The following is a 23,581-nucleotide window of genomic DNA, read 5'->3' as shown; positions in this document are numbered from 1 at the left end:
TCCCTAATTGGTTTGATCATGACTTTTTTTCCAGCAGAATAACTACACTGCAGTCCCATTCGAGAAGCATTAGACTTAGCACTGAGTTTAGAACCCAGTAAGATGTGACTCCACGTCTATTAATCCTCCCCAGGGGCGCCTGGCTGGCTCAGTCAGTAGGGCATGCGACTCTTGATCTTGAGGGCATAAAAGCTCAAGCCCCACGTTGCGTGTAGAGTTTACATTAGGAAAAAAATTAAAAAGGAAATCCTCCCCAAACAAATAAATCAACATGTGTGATAGAAGGTTGCAGAAGGTTGGGATTGAAACAGAGTGGTATGAACTCTAGGACCAGGAGGAGCACCGCAGAATTCACCCATCCTTCCTTCACTGCTTGGGAATTAATTGTTTTCTTCAAGCAGAACAGTTTGAATGCTCAGGCAGCAGCTTTCAGCCTCTCCTTTTGCTCCGTCAATCTACCTGGAAGAGTGATTCTCAAACTTCACTGTGCATGAGAATTACTGCCCTGACAGCCTCCATAATAAAAGGGGGACTTCAACTTTATCTGGGATGTGCTATTTCTCTAGTCAAAAACATGAAGCAAACGTGACAAAATGTCACTAGGATGAAAACAGGTGTTTATTATTATCAGGTGGAACTTTATTTTTAAATTTTTTCAAAAGAATACCATTTAAATAATCTCAGTTCAGAGCTGAATATACTTCATAGGGCATGGAGAGGATTTTCAGGGATGAATCCCCTGACTTTTTTCCTGAGGCACAGACTTTATGTCTCACCCACATAAGCTGCAACCATCCTCATAATTCTCCAAAAGGGACTTCAGGGAGCACTGACCGAAAGCATCCGGGCCCTCCAAGAGCGGACATCCGGGGCCTGACCCTGACTCCACCTCCTTATCTCCTGGCTGTAGGACTATAGGGTCAACATCTTCCTGAGGCAGCAGTGGAATGACCCCCGGCTGGCCTACAATGAATACCCGGATGACTCTCTGGACCTGGACCCATCCATGTTGGATTCCATCTGGAAGCCTGACCTGTTCTTCGCCAACGAGAAGGGGGCCCACTTCCACGAGATCACCACTGACAACAAACTGCTGAGGATCTCCCGGAATGGAAATGTCCTCTACAGCATCAGGTGAGCTCCACACAGGTTCACCCTGCCATCCTCCTCAGGATGCACCTGGTCCCATGGCCTCCTGGGGGCAGACGCTAAGAGGTGGGCCAACCACGGGTGCACAGGCCCGGGCAACCCCACACCTTTGCACAATGTGCAGAGCCAGCTCTGTAGATTATACTCAGGGAGTAAGAATAACATACTGGGCGAAGTCCTAGGGGTGAGTGGTTCGTTATAACCAGGGGAACCGAGGAAGCATCTTAGAGACAGAGGGGTTAAGGTTAGGCCCCTAAGCTTACCCAGCATTTCAATAAAACAAGAAGGGAAAAGAGTATTCAAAGACAGTGCTCAGTAGCAGGGGTGTTCAGTTACTCAAGATGAATAAGTTCTAGACAGCTGCTGTTCAACATTGTGCCTAGAGTTAACAATACTATATTGTACCCATAAACATTTGTTAAAAGGCTAGATCTCATGTTAAATGTTCTTATCACAATTAAAAAAAAAATAGTAGGAGCAAAGGCACAAAGCCTGAAAAGTCGTAGCAGCTTCAACAAAAATGGGCCTGCCAGGCTACTCACAGGTACAAGCCAGGGCTGCTCCCTCCCTTCCATGAACCCCTTCCATCCTCCATACCTTGCACTGAGTCTAGGAAGCTGGGACCCCCTTCCCAGCTGGGAGGTATCCTGCAGATACTGGTTAGGGGCAAACTTTCAGAGTCTCCTGCCAACTCTTCCCATGTAATTACCCATTCCTACCCCCAAGTCATGGAGAAAATGACCAACGTCCATGCTAGATTCTTACATATGTAGCATTCACTGAGAATTTACTGATTAGGCTGGGTATTTTACATATATTATTTGTAATCCTCCTAACAATTCCATGAAATAGTTTCTATTACGCCCATTTTGCAGATCAGACAAGTGAAGATCTGAAAATTTAAGTGACTTGCTAAAGTTCCCACAGCCACCCAGTAGCACAGCCCCGATTCCAATCTGTTGGTGTGCATCCGATGCCCACTCAGAGCCTAGCAGAACAGTGCCCGGCATTCAATAGGCACTCATTTGATGAATGAATGAGTATGTGTTTATTTCAAAGAGCTTCAAAGGGACACTGGCCCTAAATGACTCCTCCTCCCCCTCCAGTTCTTCGGGGAATAAATCTTTCTGTTTCCATTAGGAGATGAGCTTTAAATGTCCAGGCCCATAGGCGAGGCTGCAACCATCCTAACCTTCAGATGTGACTGGACTCAGGGTGACTCCTGCAAGCAGGCCAGGTGGGAGAGGGGACTTAAGAACCTCAGCAGGGAAAGGAGGCACTGAGGAGAGGACGTGCCTTCCTCACCCTGGAGCCCATCCTGCCAGTGCACATCCAGATGGAAGGGTGGTGGGCTCGGGATGACCACCAGTGCCCTAATGGCTGGGGCAGGAGAGGTTGCTCTGCTGGATTTTGCTGCTGCCAGGCTGGTTTGGTATCTCTACAAAGCTAAGCCCCATGCAGCATGACAGAAGGACAAATCAGCAGAAAGTGATGTTCCCAAGGTCATTCAACTTCAGAAAATTAACCTAGTGTGACAGCTGCCCTACTTTGGAGCTTTTATCTTCAGAAATTCAACTCTGTTCACTTTCTCTTCACTTTCCCCCTCCCCCTCCCTTCCCTTTTCCCCCCACTTGCTTGTACCTTGTGCTTAAATGGGGCCCAAACCCAGAGCAGTGGGTGTGAGCTGGGGGGAGGAGGCTGACACAGGGCCGTGTGCTCACCATGTGCAGTAAGGTGCTGGCAGCCGAGTGTCCCTAGACCACCACCAATGAAACGCTTTCCAGGAGAGCAGAGTCGGAAAGTAAACACATGAGCTCAGAATCCAATGGCCAGGAAACACAGTTCTGAATCCGGCCTTTGAGCCATCACGCGCTGTGTGACCTTGCAAGAGTCCTGACCAATCTTTCTCTGCACCTCAGTTTTCTCAACTGTCAAATGAAGGAGTTGGTCTGATGATCTAAGCCTCTTTGGGCTCTGAGAGCCTTTCTTCTCTATTCTCTGCAGCAGGTGCTCCGATGTGGGCACAGCCTTTGAAGCTGAAGCCTTGCATCCTAGCCTGAACTGTGGACCTTGCTTCTGTTGGGGGACTCCCTCTGGTTCTAAGGCTCAGCCTCGGCAAGAGTGGAACAAACCAAAATAGACAGCTCTCCCAGAAGCCTGGGGCACCCACCACTTCCCAAGTGACCCCAGCACGAGCCCACAGGTGTGAGCCAGCTCTGTTTGGACACCCAGAAGGCAAGGGCCTCTTTAAAATAACGTTTGATGAGTCCAGTGTATGAAGGGAGGCAGCAAAGAACCACTTGAAGCCCCTGCTGCAAGTGCATCTGGATGCCTGAGGCCTGGGGCTGCTCAACTTGGAATTCAGCCTCTGCAGAAGAGTAGGGATCAGGGGCAGTGCCTGTCCCCCAGGCCTTCATTTCCCTTGCTGAAAGCAGATGTCTAGAAGTCAGACAGACTCCACGGAAACCCAGAAGTTCCACTGACTGTATGACTTTAGGCAACCTACTGTATCTCTCTGAGCCTCCATTTCCATATCTGGAATGTAGAAATATACATATATTATTTCAATAAACACTAGTTCCCTGACCTCCTTGACCTGTCCAAGATTACTGATTTTCTGGTAATAACTAGAATGGAGGTACAGCTTCCCTGGTCTGTGGCTCTAGCATCATTCAACTCCCTTCTCTTCTCAGAATCACCCTAACACTGGCCTGCCCCATGGACTTGAAGAATTTCCCCATGGATGTCCAGACGTGTATCATGCAACTGGAAAGCTGTGAGTCCCTTGCATGAGGGCTTTAGAAAGAACCAGACTCCCCTTTACCCATGGGACCTGCAGAAATTCCCATACAGCTGCTCCTAACTGCTGGACCCCACGAGATGACTGTCTGAACCCAAAATACCAGATGGGGGGCTTCGCTTTCGAAAATGCATTAGAAATCTAAACCCCCTTACTGGCTGGCTGAGGCCCAGCTTTGGAGCCAGCAGTATTCTCCCAAGAGGCACTGTTCCATGTCCCTTGTGAATATGCTCTCCAGGAACAGAGGAGAAAGAGCTTGAATAAGTCACGGTCCCTGAACTCACAGGGATGCTCCCTGCAGCTGGAGAGACAGACAGCTAGCTGCACAAATAACTCTAACACAGGGCAGCAGGTGGTAAGTGTGTTGTTGGAAGTCTGAATGCTGTGACTCCTGGCAGAAAGAGTGCTTCCTTCTGACTGGGAAAGGGAGGGGGCACTGGAGAGGGCTTTATGTCGGAGGTCACAAGTGAACCTACTAGAGGAGGGAGCTGACTTCTTTGACTGCAAACAGAAACCAATCTAATTTAAAAGGTGGAATTCAAGGGAAGGACATAGGGCTTCCTCACGGACTTGAAAGAGAAGCTGAAAGTACAGGAACCAGGGCAGAGGATTTAGGTGGAGCACCACATCTGAAGGGAATTGGCACCAGCCAACTCCTGAACCTTCTGTCACTTGACTCAAGAGTCAAGTCCTGGGACAGAGCGTCTGACTGGTCTAGTTGAGTCATTATCTAACACCTTGGCCCCCAGCTGATAGTCCCACAACAGTATTCTGTAGAGTCATTCCCCAGAGGAAAAGCTGCTGTGAGCAGAGCAGGGAGCTTGCAAGGATGGTACGCAGGCCAAATAGCAGATGTGAACTGACTAGGACCACAGGGGTAAGAGGTGGAGGCAAAAGGACAAGCCAATATAGGATGGTGGGAGGGGCAGGAAGGGAGGTAGAAGGCAGGGGGGTTGATATAAACAATAAAACCTGTTTTAACCTCCTTGGTTGCAGGGGAGGTGGGGAGAGGGTGGAAGAGGAGTCAGGAGGGGTGGTGGTGAGGCAACATGGTCTCATGCATTCCCTCTAGTACCTGATGCCTCTCAGTCTCTAAGCCAAACCAACTCTGACATGCCTCAAATAAGTGCTTCTGGGTGGTGACCACTCCTTCTTCTGATCCCCCATCCCAGTTGGATATACCATGAATGACCTGATCTTCGAGTGGCAGGAGCAGGGAGCTGTGCAGGTGGCAGATGGACTAACTCTACCCCAGTTTATCCTGAAAGAGGAGAAGGACTTGAGATACTGCACAAAGCATTACAACACAGGTAGGTCCAAACATTCATTCAGCCTTTGATCCAATAGATCTTATGAGGTGCCCGTGATGGACACAGTTCTGTGTTTACTACCTAGTGGTTAAGAGCATAGTCTTTGAAACTCTGATACTTTCTTCCCAGATGTCCTAGGGCACATAAGTAAAGCTCAGGCCATAGCTCACTGCAAGGGAAGCTGGGAGACACAGTCTTCATTCCAGGTAGCAGCATGCCCAGGTCAAAATGAATCCTATTCCCAAGGCGGAAGGGAGGAGCTGCTATTAGGACATCTAGCAGTGTCGGTCACAGGGGAACTTACATTTCTGACAGGACACAGTACACAGAGTGCTCTCGTCAGACCCCAGCAGGAGGAAGCTGAGAGGTGGCACTGAGGTTCGTAAACAGTGCAGTTGGAAAGGGTCCCCCTAGACTGCAAGCTGCAAGAGGGGGAAGAAGCCACGGCTGTTCTGCTCAGCTGTCTCCCAGGCATAGCACAGCCTTTGTGGGAAGATGGGATGCAGGAATGAACTGGGGTCGTACCAAGACTGGCCTTGCCTGCCCTGCCGCAGGCTGGGAAGGAGCTCACGCAGCCACAGCGGAAGAAAGGCAGTCAGTCAGTACGCAAGTTGGAGGGCTGGGCAGGAGGCTGCTGCTGAGCCCAGCTGAGGAGAGTGGAGGCATGAAAGAGGCTGCTGACAGGGGCCAGGGAGGGGAGGACGTGAAGCAGGGGGGTTGAGAGAAATCACTGGGTGCTCTGCTGCAAGTAGAAGGCCCAGGGCAAGGGCAGGCAGCCTGGGCTCTGGTCTGTTGAGGACAGCTGCCCCTTCCTGGGTCACCTCCGAGATGCCTCAGAACCTCCAGAGATACTCTCCTGATCCCTGGGCATGCTGAGATGCAGAGAGGTCATGGGACTCCCATTAGCAGCCATGAGAGCAGTGACTTCCCACGGATCACACAGTCACACTGACTCGCGTACCACAGCCCGAAACTGTTCACACAGCGTTTTCTTATTCATGATCTCATTCGCTCTTCACTATTCCCACTTCAGTGAGAGCTGAGTTCTGTGCTAGGCCCTGTGGATTCGAGGGGGAGAGGCTGACGAGGCCCTGCCCACACAGGGCAGCCAGTCCAGGGAGCTCTAGGAACTCCCCTAATAACCGCGCTGCAGGGGGCTGGAGCTGAGAACCAGCCCCCTCCATGGGACCGGCCCCGCCCCAGTTCCAGGCAAGCACAGAGGGGGAGGAGACCAGCTGCCCACAGGCCATTGCAGAGGAGAGACAGACCGATGTACCTACATCCTCAGTACATCATGCCCTAAAGGCCCGATGACTGCATGAACAGAACTGAAGGAACTCACGGGGGAGAAGAGTCATTCTGCCTGGGCAGACTTGACATTCAAAGCACCGCGGAGGAGCTGGAGGGTTGCTTTGGCTGGTTGTGGGGAAGAGTCCCGGCATCCCAGGCAGAGGGATTAGCAGGAGCCAAAGCTCAGAAAGGTCAAAGTGCAGGACATGCTTAAGGCAAGGGATAGAGTGGAGGGGCTCATGATTAGGGTGAAGAAAGAAGGGAAGTGGGATGGAAAAACAGGCCAGAGCATGACTATGAAGAGCAGACTGAAAAGTTTGAACTTTTCCCTGTAGATAATGGGGACTTTCTGGTATAAGGAGAGAAGGAAGGAAAGAAAGTTTTCACAAGAGGAAGTAACAGGATCAAGTCATGTTTTGGGAAGATAACTGATCCATTGAGGCCCACTCTTAGCAACAAAACAGGGCTGATGAGGATGATGGCAATTGACATCCCTGAGCATAAATGATGTGAGGACCGTGCGAAGTTCTTTATAGGCATCATCTCATTTTATACTCACAGTAACCACGCAGGTAGCCATGTGAGGTAGGTATCATCATCATCATCATCATCATCATCCCCAATTTTCCACAGATGAGGAAACGGAGACACAGAGAGATCCAATCACTTGCCTGAGGACACAGCTAGTGTGAGGCGGAACCAGGACTCCAGCTGAGGTTGTTCTGACCTCAGAGTCATGTTCCTACCCACCAGGCTACTTTGCCTTCTCACTCTAACTTCCTACAGGTAAATTCACCTGCATTGAGGCCCGGTTCCACCTGGAGCGGCAGATGGGCTACTACCTGATCCAGATGTACATTCCCAGCCTACTCATTGTCATCCTCTCATGGATTTCCTTCTGGATCAACATGGATGCCGCACCAGCCCGTGTGGGCCTGGGCATCACCACTGTGCTCACCATGACCACCCAGAGCTCTGGCTCCCGAGCATCCCTGCCCAAGGTAAGTCCTACTGCCCAAGAGCACAGAACACCTGGACAAAGAAGGACACTCATCTCCCTACCTGCCTGAGATAAAGGGAGCATAAGGAATTAGTCACTCTGTCTTCATCTGCTGCACTTGGCAGGATCCAGCATTCTGATGCATCAAACCTCTCCTCCAGACTGAACACTATGTTGTATACAGTTGCCAAAACCCCAGGTTTTGCTCCATTCTCTACCAACATTCCGCATACATCCTGCTTCACTTACTATTCACACTCAACTCCACCTCCTCCTCCATTCACTTTTAGTGCTAAATACAACATCCTCTCCTTTTACCATTAACGGTAGATGCTTTGTGGTGGGGGTCTCCACGACCACCCCCACGTTCAGAGATTTGATACAACTCACAGGACTCAGCATATCATTGTACTCACGGCTAAGATTTCTTACAGTGTTGCATTAAGGATACACAGCTAGGGGGGCCCCTCGGGGGCACAGTCCATTGAGCGTGGGACTCTTGGTTTCACTCAGGTTATGATCTCAGGGTCATGGGATGGAGCCCCACATCAGGCTCCACGCTCAGCATAGAGTTTTCTTCCCCTCTCCCTCTCCCTCTGCTTCTCCCCCTGCTCGAGCACTCACTCACTCTCTCTCTCTCTCTCTCTCTATAATGAATAAATCCTTGAAAAAAATAAAAACAAAAAATCTCTAAAAATAAAAAAAATAAAATTTTAAAAAAAGAATACACAGCTAGGTGATAAAGTAAAAAGACACAGGCAGGGTCTGGAGGAAACCATCTGCAGGCTTCCTGGTTTTCTCCCCACCATGAGGGACCACACAGAGCACATTCTTACCCTAACAATAAAAAGGCAGTCACATGTGTGGGATGTTTCTGCCCAGGGAGATAGAGACATTGTTTTGAGGTTCATTAAGATTCAGTATGGATGGGGCGCCTGGGTGGCTCAGATGGTTGGGCGTCTGCCTTCGGCTCAGGTCATGATCCCAGAGTCCTGGGATCGAGCCCCACATCGGGTTCCTGGCTCAGCAGGGAGCCTGCTTCTCCCTCTCCCTCTGCCTCTCTCCCTGCTCATGCTCTCTCTCTCTGTATCTCTGTGTCTCAAATGAATAAATAAAATCTTTAAAAAAAAAAAGATTCAGTATGGATGATTTTTATTGGGTGCTGGTCACATAGGCCCCCTCTGCCTGGCACATAGCAAAACTCTGGACTCCCAGAAGGAAAGCAGACATTCAGCACAATCCATATTGTTGGTATTGGCAGTCTAGGCACAGTAGGCATCCTTATCAGTTACGGAAAGTGGGAACATTCCCAAAATCCAAGTTCCCAGCTGTCAACCAAGGGCCAACTTTGCAAGTAGGTCCTTTGTAAGATTGCAGCCTCATCCCAAACATCATACGTGAACCTTTCTCTGCCATACCTCAATCTTCTTCCACATTTCTAACGTTCAACACCACATCCTGCTATTTTCACTATTCACTCTTGAACCATACTCTACTCCACTCACTATTAACACTAGACACAGCATTTCTCTCCATTCACTATATAAGCCAGATACACATTCTGCTCCATTCACTCTGTGCTAGACACAACATTCTGCTCCATTCTTCGAACACCAGACACAGCATTCCACTTCATTACTGACACCAGACACTAATTCTCCACCAGTCACCCTTACAATAAATGCAACATTCTGTTCCTTTCACTGTTAACACCAAACCTCACATTCTGCTTAATTCACTTTTAACACTAGACATAATGTTCTGCTTCATTTACTATTAATGCCAGACACCACATACTCCTCCATTCACCCATACGTGAGGTACAACATTCTGCTGCCTTCACTATGAATGCTTGATGCCTCATTCTGCTTTACTCTTTCCTAACGCTAGGCCCTGCATTCTACCACGTTCACTACTACTGTTTGAGTCACATTCTGTTTTAATCACTCACCAGCAGACACAACATTCAGCTCTACCGTTAATGCCAGACTCCATATTCTGCTCCCTTCAGCCTTATGCTAAATACAACATTTGTACCATTTCCAATTAATGCCTCATTTAACATTCTGTCTTGATACGGAAAAGTTGGAAGACTATACAATGATCACTCTAATATCCTTCACCTGGATTCCAACTGTTATCATCTTGCCACATTTACTTTAGTTCTCTCTCTGTATAAATAGGTGGGTGGGTGGGTAGGGAGGTAGGTAAGTAGGTAGGTAGGTAGGTAGACATAATTTCTGCTGAATCATTTAATGGTTACAGACATCATGACAAGCCATCTCTAAATAAGGAATAAGGACCACAATGATATTGTCACATCTAAAAAAGTTAACATTAGTTCAATAATAATTATATTTATATCAATTATATTTATATATTATATATCAATTTTATATCAATAATTATTGAATTAGAAATAATTCCATAATATCATCTAATAAAGAAACTTTAGGTTTTCCCAAATGTCAAAAAACATCATCAGTAAATATGGTGAGGGATCCAATCAAGGATCCACTCAAGATTCATATTGTATATGGTTACTCTTTTTTAAAAATTTTTTTTAAGTTTATTTATTTATTTGACAGAGAGAGCACAAGCAGGGGGAGCTGCAGAGGGAGAAGGAGAAGCAGGCTCCCCACGAAGCAGGGAGCCCCATGTGGGGCTCGATCCCAGGACCCTGGGATCATGACCTGAGCAGAAGGCAGCCATTTAACCAACTGAGCCACCCAGGCGCCTCTGTATATGGCTACTCTTTTAATCTAGAACAATCTCCCCACTGTTTCTTTGTTTTGTTTTCATGATATTTCATGTTCCATTAACATTTAATGTGAGAGATGACATTCGGCTTCATCTGCCATTAACACTAGACACCACTGTCGCCTCTATTCACTCTTAAAACTCAATAATCTGCCCTTTGCACTATGAACACTAGACTTTGCATTCTTCTAGATTCACTATAAATGCTTGAAACTAAACCCCATTTACTGTTACCACGTGACAACACATTCTGCTCTGTGCAACTGTAACAGCAGATACATCTGCTTCCTTTTCCTTATGTTAGACTCAACATCCTGCTCCCCTGTCTATTAAGAGTTGATGCTACACTCTCTTTCACTTATGATTTACACTAGACTCAACGTTCTGCTCCACTCATTGTTAACACCAGACTTGGTATTTGGCTTCATACGCTATTAACACTCAACCTCACATTCTTCTCCATTCACTTTTCTTAAAGCATAAAATCCAGTGGCAAGTAATATATTCACGAAGTTGCACACCCTCACCACTATCTAATACCAGGACGTTTTCATCACCCCAAAAGAAACCCCCATAACTCATCAACACTCATTCCTCATTCCCCACTCTGACCAGCCGCTGGCAATCCCTACTCTACTTTTCACCTCTGTGAACTTGCTTATTTTGGACATCTCATATAAATGGGATCATATAATACGTGCACTTCTGTTCTGTTTTCAAGATTCATCTGTGTTGTACATTGTATCAGCACTTCATTCCCTTCTGTGGCTGAATAATATTTCCATTGTATGGCACAATCACATTTTGCTTATCTATTCATCAGTTGAGGGACATTTGGGTTATTTCCACTTTTCGGCTATTATAAATAATGCTCTATGTACATCTATGTACAAGTTTTTGTGTGGACATATGTTTTCAACTCTCATAGGTATTTACCTAAGAGTGGAATTGTTGGGTCATATGGTAACTATATGCTTAACTTTGTGAGGAACTGCCAAACTATTTTCCAAAGTGGCTGCACCACTTCATAATCTCACTGGGGTTCCAATTTCTCCACTTCCTCACCAATGCTTCTTATTATTTGAGGTCTTTTTGATTATAAACATCTTAGTGGATGTGAAGTAGTATTTACCTCACTGTGGTTTAGGTTTGCATTTTCCTAGTGATTAATAATGTTGAGCATTCTTTTCATGTGCTTATTAGCCATTTCTTTATCTTCTTAGGAGAAACGTCTATTCAAATCTTTTGCCCAATTTATAATAAAAGTATTTCTTTTTATTGTTGAGTTGTAATAGTTCTTTGTGCATTGTGGGTTTTAATCCCTTATCAAATATATGGCTTACAAATATTTCCTCCCATTTTTTGGGTTGTCTTTTCACTTGATTGATAGTGTCCTTTAATACACAAAGGTTTTTAATTTTGATGAAGTAAAATTTATTTTTTCTTCTGTTGCTTGGCCTTTGGTATGATATTTAAGAAACTAATGCCTAATCCAAAGTCACAAAAATTTGTACCTATGTTCTTTCCTAAGAGTTTTGTAGTTTAGCCCTAAATATAAGCCTTAATCCATTTTGCATTTTGCATATAGCTATGAGGGAGGGATATCATTCTTTTACATGTGGATGTCCAGTTCCTGCAGCACTATTGGTTGAGAGGACTATCCTTTCCCTGCATTGAATTTACATCCTTGTCAAAAATCAATTGGCCATAAATGTATGGGTTTATTTTTGGACTCTCAGTTCTGTTCCACTGATCTATACATTTATCCTTATGTCAGTACCATACTGTTGATTACCATTGCTTTGTAGTAAGTTTTAAAATTGGGAAGTGTGAGTCCTCCAACTTTGTTCTTTTTAAAGATTGGTTTGGCTATTCTGGGTCCCTGGCATTTCCATATGAACCTGAATACGAATTTTAAGTCCCATTTGTCAATTTCTGCAACAACAATAAAAAAGGAAGTTAGATTAAAAATGCACTGAGTCTGTGGCAACCCCTTTGGGTCCCCTCCTCCTTGGGTGCTTTGTACTAGCACTTTGCTATCACTCAATAAACGTTGCTTTGCTGCCCATCCAAAAAAAAAAAAAATGCACTGAGTCTGTGGATGAATTTGGAGAGTGTTGCCATCTTAATGATATCAAATCTTCCAATCCATAAACACAGGATGTCTTCTCATTTATATAGGCCATCCCACTGGCCTCCAGACTGCTTGGTTTCTTTTTTTTTCTTCCAAGATTTTATTTAAATTCAAGTTAGTTAACATATAGTGTAGATTAATTTCAGGAGTAGAATTTAGTGATTCATCACTTACATATAACAGCCATTGCTCATCACAAGTGCCCTCCTTAATGCCCATCCCCCCACCCACCTCCTGCCAGCAACCCTCAGTCTATTCTCTGTAGTTAAGAGTCTCTTATGGTTTGCCTCCCTGTCTTATTTTTCCTTATCTTATTTTTCCTTCCCTTCCTCTATGTTCCTCTGCTTTGTTTCTTAAATTCCACATGAGTGAAATCATATGGTATTTGTCTTCCTCTGACTTATTTTGCTTCACATAATACCCTCTAGTTCCATCCACGTCATTGCAAATGGCAAGATTTCAGGGAGTTTTTTTGATGGCTGCATAATATATACCACATATTCTTTAGCCATTCATCAGTTAATGGACATTTGGGCTCTTTCCATAGTTTGGCTATTGTTGATAATGCTGCTGTAAACACTGGGGTGCAGGTGCCCCTTCGAATCACTATTCTTATATCCTTTGGATAAATACCTAGTAATGCAATTGCTGGGTCATAGGGTAGCTCTATTTTTAACTTTTTGAGGAACCTCCATACTGTTTTCCAGAGTGGATGCACCAGTTTGCATTCCCACCAACAGTGTAGGAGGGTTCCCCTTTCTCCACATCCTCACCAACATCTGTCGTTTCCTGACTTGTTAATTTTAGCCATTCTGACAGGTGTGAGGTGCTATCTCATTGTGGTGTTGGTTTGTTATTGCCCTCATAATGAGTGATGTTGAGCATTTTTTCATGTGTCTGTTAGCCATTTATATCAGACTGCTTGGATTCTAATGAGAAATCTCACTCCTCACAATCACAATGCAGGACACCAGTCCTGTCCCTATGCTTTAATTTAAATTTAATTTAATTTAAATAATCTCTACCCACCCCCAATTTAAAAGTATATAATCAATCTAATGATAAGTCAGTTGTCATTCTTATTGAGGATCCCTTGCACATGACAGGTTGCTTCTCTCTTGCAGCTTTTAAGATTCTCTTTGTCTTCTGACAGTTTGACTATGAAGTGTGTAGGTGTGGAGCCCTTCGTTTTGCTTGGGGTTCATGAATTTCTTAGATGTGTACATTAGTGTTTTTCTTCAAATTCGGGAAAATTTTGGCTATTATTTCTTCAAATACCCTTTCTGCTTCTTTCTCTCCTTTCCTTCAGGCACACTCATTAAACATATGTTAGTGTACCTGATGGTTACCCACAGGTCTCTGAGGCTCTGTTCATTTTTCTTCATTCTGCTCCTCTGACAAGATAACCTCGAGTTCACTGATTCTTCCAACTTCACTGATTCTTTCTTCTGTCTGCTTAAATATGCTATTTATCCCCTCTAGTGAACTCTTCAGTTCAGTTATTTTTCAACTCCAGAATTTCTATTTGGTTCTTTTTATCATTTCTATCTTATGTTCTGTTTGGTGAGACTTTGTTCTCATACTTTATTGTTTGTACAGGTCTCCTTTAGTTCCTTGAACACATTTAAAATAATTGATTTAAAGCCTTTATTAAGGGCGCCTGGGTGGCTCAGTTGGTTAAGCGACTGCCTTCGGCTCAGGTCATGATCCTGGAGTCCCGGGATCGAGTCCTGCATCGGGCTCCCTGTTCAGCAGGGAGCCTGCTTCTCCCTCTGACCCTCCCCCCTCTCATGCTCTCTCTATCTCATTCTCTCTCTCTCAAATAAATAAATAAAATCTTTAAAAAAAAAAATAAAGCCTTTATTAAGGGACGCCTGGGTGGCTCAGTTGGTTAAACATCTGCCTTCAGCTCAGGTCATGCTCCCAGGGTCCTGGGATCGAGTCCTGCATCAGGTTCCTTGCTCAGCAGGGAACCTGCTTCTCCCTCTACCTGCTGCTCCCCCTGCTTATGTTCTCTCTCTGACAAATAAATAAAATCCTTAAAAAATAATGATAAAATAAAATAATTTAATAAAAATTTGAAAAAAAAATAAAGCCTTTATTAAGTCCAATATCTGGGCTTCCTCAGGGGCAGCTTCTTTGGACTGCTTTTTTTTTTTCCTATGTATGGGCCTGTCTTAGTCAATTTGGGCTGCTATAACCAAGTACCAGAGATTGGGTGCCTTATAAATGAAAGAAATTTATTTTTCACAGTTCTGGAGGCTTGAAGTCTGAGATCAGGTGCCAGCATAGTAGCGTTCTGGTGAGGACCCTCTTCCAGTTGCAAACTACCAACTTATTATTATATCCTCACAGGCTGGAAAGCCAGCCAGCTAGCTGGCCTCTTCTTATAAAGGCACTAATCCCTTCACAAGAGTTCCACTCTTATGATCTAATTACATCCCAACAGGCCCACCTCCAAATACCATCACATTGGAATTAGGATTTCAACCTATGAAGTGGGGGGTGGGGACACAAACATTTAGTCCATTGCAGGGCCATCCTTTATTTCTTTGCGTATCTTATAATTTTTGGTTGCAAATTACATGTTTTACATAATGTAATGTGGCATCTCTGGAAATCAGATTCTCCCTCCTCAAGATTTGTTGTTGTTGCTGTTTGTTTAGTAACGCTTGTGAACTAATTCTCTAAGGTCTGTATTCTTTGTTGTGTGAGGCCACTGAAGTCTCTGCTCAGTTAGCTTGGTGGTTAGCTAAAATTGGACAGAAATTTGCTTAAATGCATAGAACCTAGAGACCTCCCAACCTTTTTCTAGGGCTCTACGGATGTATTAGGACACAACTCAGCCAGGCAGTTTACAGTGTTGCCTTCCCCTTCACTTGCAGCTTGCTCAGTATGTCAAGGTTACCCAGAGTTGAGAGCTAAGGGGCCTTCTCGGGCCTTTCCTGAGGAGCACACAGGCCTAAGCATGCACACCAATTCCCAGAAGTATGTGAAAGCTTTCTAAAGCCCCCTGTGGACATCTCATTCCCCCAGATTTTCCTTTTAAGCTTGTTAATCAACCTACTGTTTGCTTCAACTTTACCTAATGCCTCAGGCTGATGTGATGTTCAACAGTTGCCACTGACTATTTTCAACAGATGCCCCCAGGGAATAGGCTGTTCACACTGGGCCAGCTCCAAGTCAGGTCAAATAAAGACAGCCTTCCTTGTGAGTGCGGTCTTTCCGCAAATAATGACAGTTCTCTGAGAATGGAGCTTTAAAGAAACTCCAACTCTGTTCTGCCCCATTCACTGATTGCCTGGATGCTGGTTTTCACTCTGCTTGCAGTCTGTTGGTTTTCAAGGCTAGCACAGGAGAACAAGAATTCACCAAGTTAAAATACCACAAGGCCCCAAGAGAAATGAAAACATAAGTCCACACAAAAACTTGTACACAGATGGTCATAGCAGCATTATTTGTAATAGCCAAAAGGTAGAAACAACCAAATGTCCATCAACTGATGACTGGATCAACAAAATGTGGTATATCCATACAATGAAATATTATTTGGCTATAAGAAAGAATGAAATATAGGGGCACCTGGGTGGCTCAGTCAGTTAAGTGTCCAACTCTTGGTTTTGGCTCAGATCATGATCTCAGGGTCATGGGATAGAGCCCTATAGAGGCTCTGTGCTCAGCGGGGAGTCTGCTTGGGATTTTCTCCCCCTCCCTCTGCTCCTCCCCCGCTTGCACACACTCTCTTTCTCTCAAATAAATAAATCTTTAAAAAAAAAGAATGAAATATAGATATATACTACAACATGGATGAATCTTGAAAACATTATGCTAAGTGAAAGAAGCTAGTCATAAAAGGCCACATGGTATGATTCCATTCATAGGAAATGCCCAGAATGAGGAAGTCTATAGAGAGAGAATGTAGATTAATGGTTGCTTGGGATGGTGGGGGCAGACAGGAATTGGGGGAATAAGAAAAAGAATAATGGCTAAAAGTTACTAGATTTCTTTTGGAGGTGATGAAAACATTCCAAAATTGACTATGATGATGGTTGCACATATCTTGAATGTATTAAAAACTATTGAAATGTACACTTTAAATGTGTGAATTGTATGGTGTATGAATTTTATCTCAATGAAGCTGGTTTTTTTTTTTTTTTTAATGCCACAAATTTTGATGCTCTTACTGGCATTCAGCTGACCTTTTAAGTAAATGCTTTCAAGATTGCTGTTAGCCTTTGGTTAACAGAGCTTCTGAAAAAGTTGATTCTGACCATTTTTGCTGTTGTCCTCATTGCTCTTATATAGGAGAAGGGTTTTTGAAGATCTTACTCTGCTACTTTTGCTAATATTCTCTGTTTACTTTTAATGTTAGGTACACCCTTCTGTTCCTATCACTCTTAGACTAAACACACCATTCTGTTTCACTCAACGATGATGATATACCATCCTCCTCTCCTCACTACTCTTCTAGGTACCATATTCTATTTTCTCCAATGTTTTGTACAGTCTTCTTGGTGCATTTTTCTTGTTTTCCTCTGCACTTTCCTAATATCCCAGCTGAGGAGGGAATAGCAGTGAGTGATGGGGGAGTTACTGAGGAGCAGAAATATTGAGATATTTCATTCTCCCTTGCCCTCACGCCCCTGTGTTCTTCTCCACCCCCACTCCAGGTGTCCTACGTGAAAGCCATTGACATTTGGATGGCAGTGTGCCTGCTCTTCGTGTTCTCAGCCCTGCTTGAGTATGCCGCTGTCAACTTTGTGTCTCGGCAGCACAAAGAGCTGCTCCGATTCAGGAGGAAGCGAAGACATCACAAGGTAGGCCTTTGGATCGCTACCTAAGGAGGGACAGCTGGTGGTCAACAGAAGAGTTCCAGGCAGGCTTCTCTTGTGATACTTGTTTCACTGGACCATCCTTCTCAGTGGGTAAGGCAGACATAAAATAGGGATTGAAGGCCTACAACTCCTAACTTCCCCTCCCATAAATAATGCCTTGTTGGGTCTGTAGAGAGTTACTCTTCCAACCGTAATACTATAGAAATGATCAGGTTACACCTGAAGACAGAACTGATGGAGCAAACACTGATGGGCTAAGATAATAACTAGCTGTGACCTTGAAGCTTGGCAGGCTGAAAGACGTTTATTGGTGTCTTCGGCAAGCCTGCATTATTTCCAAGGGTCTGGTTCCAGAAGGGAATTGCACCACAAAAGGTAAGATCTTTGAGTAGAATGTCCAGGTGCCAGGCCTTTGCTCCTTACTTGCAAGAAAGGAGCATCACGCAAGATGCTCCCTTAGAGTGAATTCTCTCACTTTATGAAGGTGTGAGTAAAGAACTACTTGGCCAACCATCTATACGAAGTCACCAACCTCTGCTAACTCAGAGGCTGTGTTCCAACCAGCAAATGCCACTGCGGAGAGTGCCGTCTGTGCGAACAAACTGGTTGCACACTTTGGTCAATAAATATTTCCCCCAAAGACCTCTCCCCCTGGAGATCATAGAACCCACTTTTCTTTCCAGCCTCATCTTCACTTTCTCCTTTGCTTTCTGAGCACCAACCACCCTAGTTTTTTCCCTTGTTGCTCAAACATACACACAGGACTTCAGATGTCTTGTTCTCTCCTGGAATGCCCTCCCAGTGCACTTTACTTAGTGTTAACCAAGCACTCATTTTCAGGTTCTCAGCTGAGGCATCTTCCCTGATACCTGGGTCAAGGTAGAGGTCCTGTAGTGAGGTTCTCATGCAAAGCTGTCAAGTATGGCCATGCAGACTGTATCCTCCACGGGCCCCCTTGCCAACGAGGCACTTTTCTCTAGGTCCTGCTTTGGCATGGACTGTATCTGCCAGAGGAAGGATTCTAATTATATGTCTAGAAAGGAGGGGTGCCATTTTTCTCATCTGCACAAGGATGCTGTGTGAGCTAGCAAAGATCATGCTCTAATAAAACTCAGTTTCCCTCCTTCTGAACAGTCATCTTGATTTATAATCATACATTCATGATGTAGTTGTTTTGTGCTTATCTCTCCCACTGAATTATAAGCTCCATGAGGGTGGAGACCATGTCAACTCTGGCTCAGTGCTATGTCTCTGGTGCCTAATACAATGCCTGACATACAGTGAACATGTCATTGGCATTTCCTGAACCTATGGACAAAGGGATAAACTCATGAACACAGAGGAGCCCTTCTGGTCAGAGAGCCTAGCCAGAAGTTTTTCCAGCAACAGATTAGGGCAAACAAGAACCCATACGCTATGACCTGTCAGGCCATGCCACATCCCTGCCACACACCAAGGCCCCCCCAAGCTTTAGACTGACCTACGTCAAATAGCGATCTATCCAGCTACAATGTGCTGTGTCAGAGGACCCTGTCTCTGTATCACGATTTAGTATGTGACTTCAAACTCACCTTTTTCTGGGCCCAGTTTCTCCATCTGTAAAGTGGACTAAATTGGCACAGTGGGGGACTGTGGTGAGGATTAAATCAGATTACAAAGTAACTTTAAATTCTGTTCCTGTCACACAAGTACCAGGGAATAAAATGATTACACACGTACAGAATTTCCATCAGAATGTTCCTTAAACATCAGCAATCTGATTCAATTAACTTCTAGCAGTTTACCATAGGCAAGAGGCAGACATTTCAAGACAGAAGATGTCCATGGGAGTTCAGGTATAACCATCCTTCTAAATCTGCATCGGAAGAGAAAACTATCTTAGGTGCAGCAAGCCAGACAGGATTTCTCAAAAGACTTCTAGTTTTAGTCCTTACTGCCCATTGGATACTTAGCCTCTGACTATTAAAATAATCTAAGCAAGGAATGGACCAAACATAACATTCTTGGGAATTTATTATTTTTCCTTTTTCCCCACTGGCTAGCTGTTTTTTGCACTTTCCTCTGCTAAAAGAGGGTTAATACATTTGTTGAAGAGACACTTATTTGGGGAAACTATGTCCATAATATTTGACTAGCATCAGGCCACTAGACTGTGCACTGCACAACTCCAGGGGGCACTATTTGCAGAGACAAAAATGTAAATGGAGCCCCCCTGCAGACGTGCAGTATGGTGGGCCTACAGTACCTCCAAAGGCTGCCTCCACCCTCGCCAACTCCCTACCAGCTTTACACACCTGAGAAAAACTAAACTTTCTCGAGGGCCAGGTGAAATATAAATAAAGCCACTATCAGATTTGATCAGATATCCCTGCTCGGTTCCCTCCTCGCTCTCTCATAGCTCATGTTCGTGTTGAAAGAGCCCTTTAGAGGGCATCCTGTCCACTCCTCCCACGCCAATGACAACAGCAAGGAGGAGCAAGTCACTAGGATCACAGAGGCTCTAGTGGCAAAGCAGGGTAGGTGCTGGAGGTCCCATGGCTCCCACTGACCAGACACCATCAGTTGCTTATCTGTTCACCAATATTGCCATCCTGAAGCAGATAAAAACAGCCCTGCGATTTATTAGATCACAAATAAGAACTAAGACTTATCCCAAGGCAGAGGTCAAAAACCAGTAGCCAGAAATCAAATTCAACATGCAACTGTCTTTAATTTCACTAGCAGTGTCTCAGAAGTCTAGAATAAGGTGCCAGCATTTAAAAATCACACTTTAATCTTCATTCAAAAAGTCACAGCCTCTGGTCCCACTGGATTCACATCCCACCTGATACTGGGGCACTGGAACTGCCCTTAGGTAGGGAATGCATTCTCTGCTTTGCCACAGTCCCTTCTGACTGGAGATTTTGTCAGCCCTGGCTCATTTCTTCATTCACATTTCTCCTGCGTGGCCCCTTGTGTGTGGTTGAATCAGTGTGACCTTGTTCCTAAGGGCTCTGAAATTGACCCAAATGTCAGAAACTACAAGGATGCAGAATTGGGTTCACCATAAAGCAGTGCTTCCTTTGGAGTAAGCCCCTCTGGATGTGGCTTGCACATCAGCAGTGTATAATAAGCTTGGGCTGCAGAAACCTCCCTTCAGCAGGAAGTTTGCAGAGGGGGTTTTCAGCCCCAGATGGTGAGTGAAAAGGAACTAGCTCCATGCCTGAGTTTCTCAGAGCCTGTGATCTTGGCCAGGCTCCTCAAATCCCACCATCCTCCCATGTTACCTCATTTGTTGGGCACAAAGCATCTGGTCCTCAAATTCCCTGGCCGGCCTCATTAGTCAGATTATTAGGAAATCTGCGAGCCATACTGGGCAGGCACCCTCCCAACCTCCCTGGGAGGAGGAGACGACCAGATTGTAACCGCTCCATCCCCAAGCCTTCACTTCCTGCCATCTGCTGGGGAGAACAGGAATAGCAAGCCTCTCTCCGTCATTTCTAGGGAAATTCCTTTCTCCTGGCTACAGTGTGAAATTGATGATCATCTAAGTAGATGGGGCCTCCAGGCCACACCTCCACTCCTTCCACTTCCATGTTTAATTGATGAGGAAGGCAGAGAAAAATTCGCCCAAAGCTGTATATAAAATTAATTTGGTGCTTCCCTTGCATAACTAGAGCCCGGTGAGAAAACATTTTCAAGCACCCCATCCTGCAGCAAGGGCAGCGATAGAGCTGGACCCAGACCCCCTTCCAGCCACAGGGTCCAGTAATTTGGAGCGCTGCCTCCAACTCCTTTCCTTGGTCCTGGCACAAACCCTCTACTGTTGCCCTACTCATAGACAAATATTTACTGGGATCTATTTGCCCAGCACATGTTCTTTCCCCCTTTCTGCAATGAGAGTGTTGGACCAGATTCAACAATTTGCCAAAGATTTCTTGAGCATTTTCCATGTCTCAAATCCTCCTGGTGCCAAGAATACAACCCCATTTAAAAAAAAAAAAAAAAAGGAAGCTAGGAGTAGTGAAGATATACTGGTAAACATTTACTTATTCAACAAATATTTACTGAGCTTTGAGCTTATGTCCAGAAACACTGTTCATATGTTCAGTGTTCAGGGTGCAATGAACATGAGTAAGACTCTGCCTGCATGGAGCTTAGAGTCTAATGGGAGAAACAGACATTAATCCAGAAACAATGTGGAGCGCCTGGGTGGCTCAGCCGGTTAAGAGTCTGACTCTTGATTTCGGCTCAGGGTCCTGAGATCAAGCCCCACATCAGGCTCTGCACTGGGCGTGAATCCTGCTTAAGATTCTCTCTCTTCCTCTCCCTCTGCCCTTCCCCCACCCGCACTCTCTAAAAAATAGAAATAAAAAACAAAAAGGTTTGCAAGAGATAAAGATTATATATATATATATATATTTTTTTTTAAAGAAACATAATGTGATAAGAGCTTTAAAAAAACAACAGAGCAGGATGTATAGGGAGCTCATGGAGCACATAGCAGGGGCACCTCGTCTATTCTTGCCCTCGGGGAAGGCTTCCAAGTAAGACATTAGTTCAGTGAAAGAGAAGGTGTTGGAAGCAGAGGTTAGGAGTACGTTCCCGGAAGAGAGGACAATCTGAGCAGAGGCCCGTGGTTAAAAAAGAAAGAGCATGGCACGTCTGAATATCTGTAAATATTTTGGGATGACTGGTGCATATGGTGCTGGAAAGAGAATAGCACAGATGAGACTGGAGAGGGCAGAGTCCGGGCCATCTAAGGCCTTGTTCACCACGTAAGGACCTTAATTATCCTGAAGCCAGTGATAGCCCATTAAAGAGTTCAAGCAAAAGATGACCAATACGATGTGTGTTAAGACAACTCAGCTGGGTTGAAGGGGCCAGCCGGGAGGCAGTAGAAAGACTGGGCTGGAAGTTGTCACAACAAGCCTGTGGGGTGGCCCAAGCAAGGGTGGCAGGAACAGAGCTGGAAAGGGGCTCATACACGGTGTCTCCTGTTCTCTGTCAGCCCTGTTCTACATAGGAACAAGCGGAAGATAGGCTGTCTCCCTCCCTAGGAGGACAATGGGAGCCTCTCGGTGCCAGCGCGGAGCTCACAGGGGAAGATTACAAAGCTAGACATGATGAGAGCGGACAACAGTGTCTGCACGAGTCAGATCAGAAGATCACCACGAGCTGGGAAAGGGAGACATTAGAAGAATACGGGCAGAGGCGTGTTGGTAGTGAGCATAAGGCAGGGTGAGAGAAATGCACAGGGGGGACTGGCAAAGTGCAACCAAACTGGCAGGTATGCCAAGCATAAGGTAAGGGGAAGGGCAAAGGCCTGTAAAGGTAAGTTGGAGCCAAAGGATGAAGGGCTTTGAACAATAACTTAATCCAGAGCTATGTCTGAGGTCACAAGTGCCAGGGCTGTGGGAATGTGGCGGGAGAAAGCAGCTGTGGCTTCCCCGGCGGCGTGTAAAACAGGGCTGAGGCCCACAGCATTTGCTCTCTCCCCCAACCCATGCCCGAGAACACACCAACTGGGGGGATGGGGTGGGGGAGAAGGGCAAGAAGGCAACAGAGGCAAAGCAGGGGATCTCTCCAAATCGTCCCGATTTCTAAAAAAACAGCATTCGAACGTCTGTTCATCTATAACCTCTGATGGTCAAAAGAACCCTTGGTTGTAGTGGGGTGAATCTTTCCCCCCATTTATAGGAAAATATGAAGTAAAAAAAACCTGAGACTCAAATAGAGAAGTGACTTGCCTAAGGCCACATGGCCAGCAAGTGACCGAGCCGGACTTGGTCTGCAGACTCTAGGCCACATTCCTATCCCCTGGTTTGCCTCTGTTTCAGCATGCAAGTGGCGCCCCTCTATAAGGCGTAACTCCCCAGCCAGCCTAAGAGCCTTAAGAAACCTGGAATGGTAGAGGCAGGGGGGCAGGGAGAACCAGATGGGCCTGGCCTGGCCCCCAGGGGAGTGCCTTGCAGGGAGGGTGCCCAGCCCCTGTCTTATTTTAAGTAGAGCCCCATGCTGAATCTGTTCCAGGAGGATGAGGCCGGAGAGGGCCGCTTCAACTTCTCTGCCTACGGGATGGGCCCAGCCTGTCTGCAGGCCAAAGATGGCATCTCGGTCAAAGGCGCCAACAACACCACCACCACCAACCCCCCTCCTGCACCATCTAAGTCCCCGGAGGAGATGCGAAAACTCTTCATCCAGAGGGCCAAGAAAATCGACAAAATATCCCGCATTGGCTTCCCCATGGCCTTCCTCATCTTCAACATGTTCTACTGGATCATCTATAAGATCGTCCGCAGGGAGGATGTTCACAACCAGTGA

The 23,581-nt window shown here is 45.5% G+C and overlaps 1 protein-coding gene and 1 long non-coding RNA gene across 3 annotated transcripts in view; one reads left to right on the top strand and one right to left on the bottom strand.

The window, feature by feature from the left end:
* LOC145722445 (uncharacterized) overlaps positions 1 to 23,581 on the bottom strand; it is an 87,795-nt gene that overhangs the window by 43,683 nt on the left and 20,531 nt on the right. The gene's annotated exons all lie outside the window — the stretch shown is intronic.
* GLRA1 (glycine receptor alpha 1) lies at positions 272 to 23,581 on the top strand. Its single transcript, XM_081825769.1, has 7 exons — positions 272 to 295; positions 911 to 1,134; positions 3,843 to 3,925; positions 5,122 to 5,259; positions 7,336 to 7,550; positions 17,114 to 17,260; positions 23,291 to 23,581. The coding sequence occupies exons 1-7, from the start codon at positions 272 to 274 to the stop codon at positions 23,579 to 23,581; spliced, it is 1,122 nt and encodes a 373-aa protein (XP_081681895.1).

This window comes from Leptonychotes weddellii, chromosome 7, assembly GCF_054177405.1.
Source record: "Leptonychotes weddellii isolate Sample4059 chromosome 7, ASM5417740v2, whole genome shotgun sequence".
In the NCBI taxonomy this organism is placed as follows: domain Eukaryota; kingdom Metazoa; phylum Chordata; class Mammalia; order Carnivora; family Phocidae; genus Leptonychotes; species Leptonychotes weddellii.
Note: the sequence above shows the minus strand (reverse complement) of the source record. Positions and strands in the feature narration are given on the sequence as shown.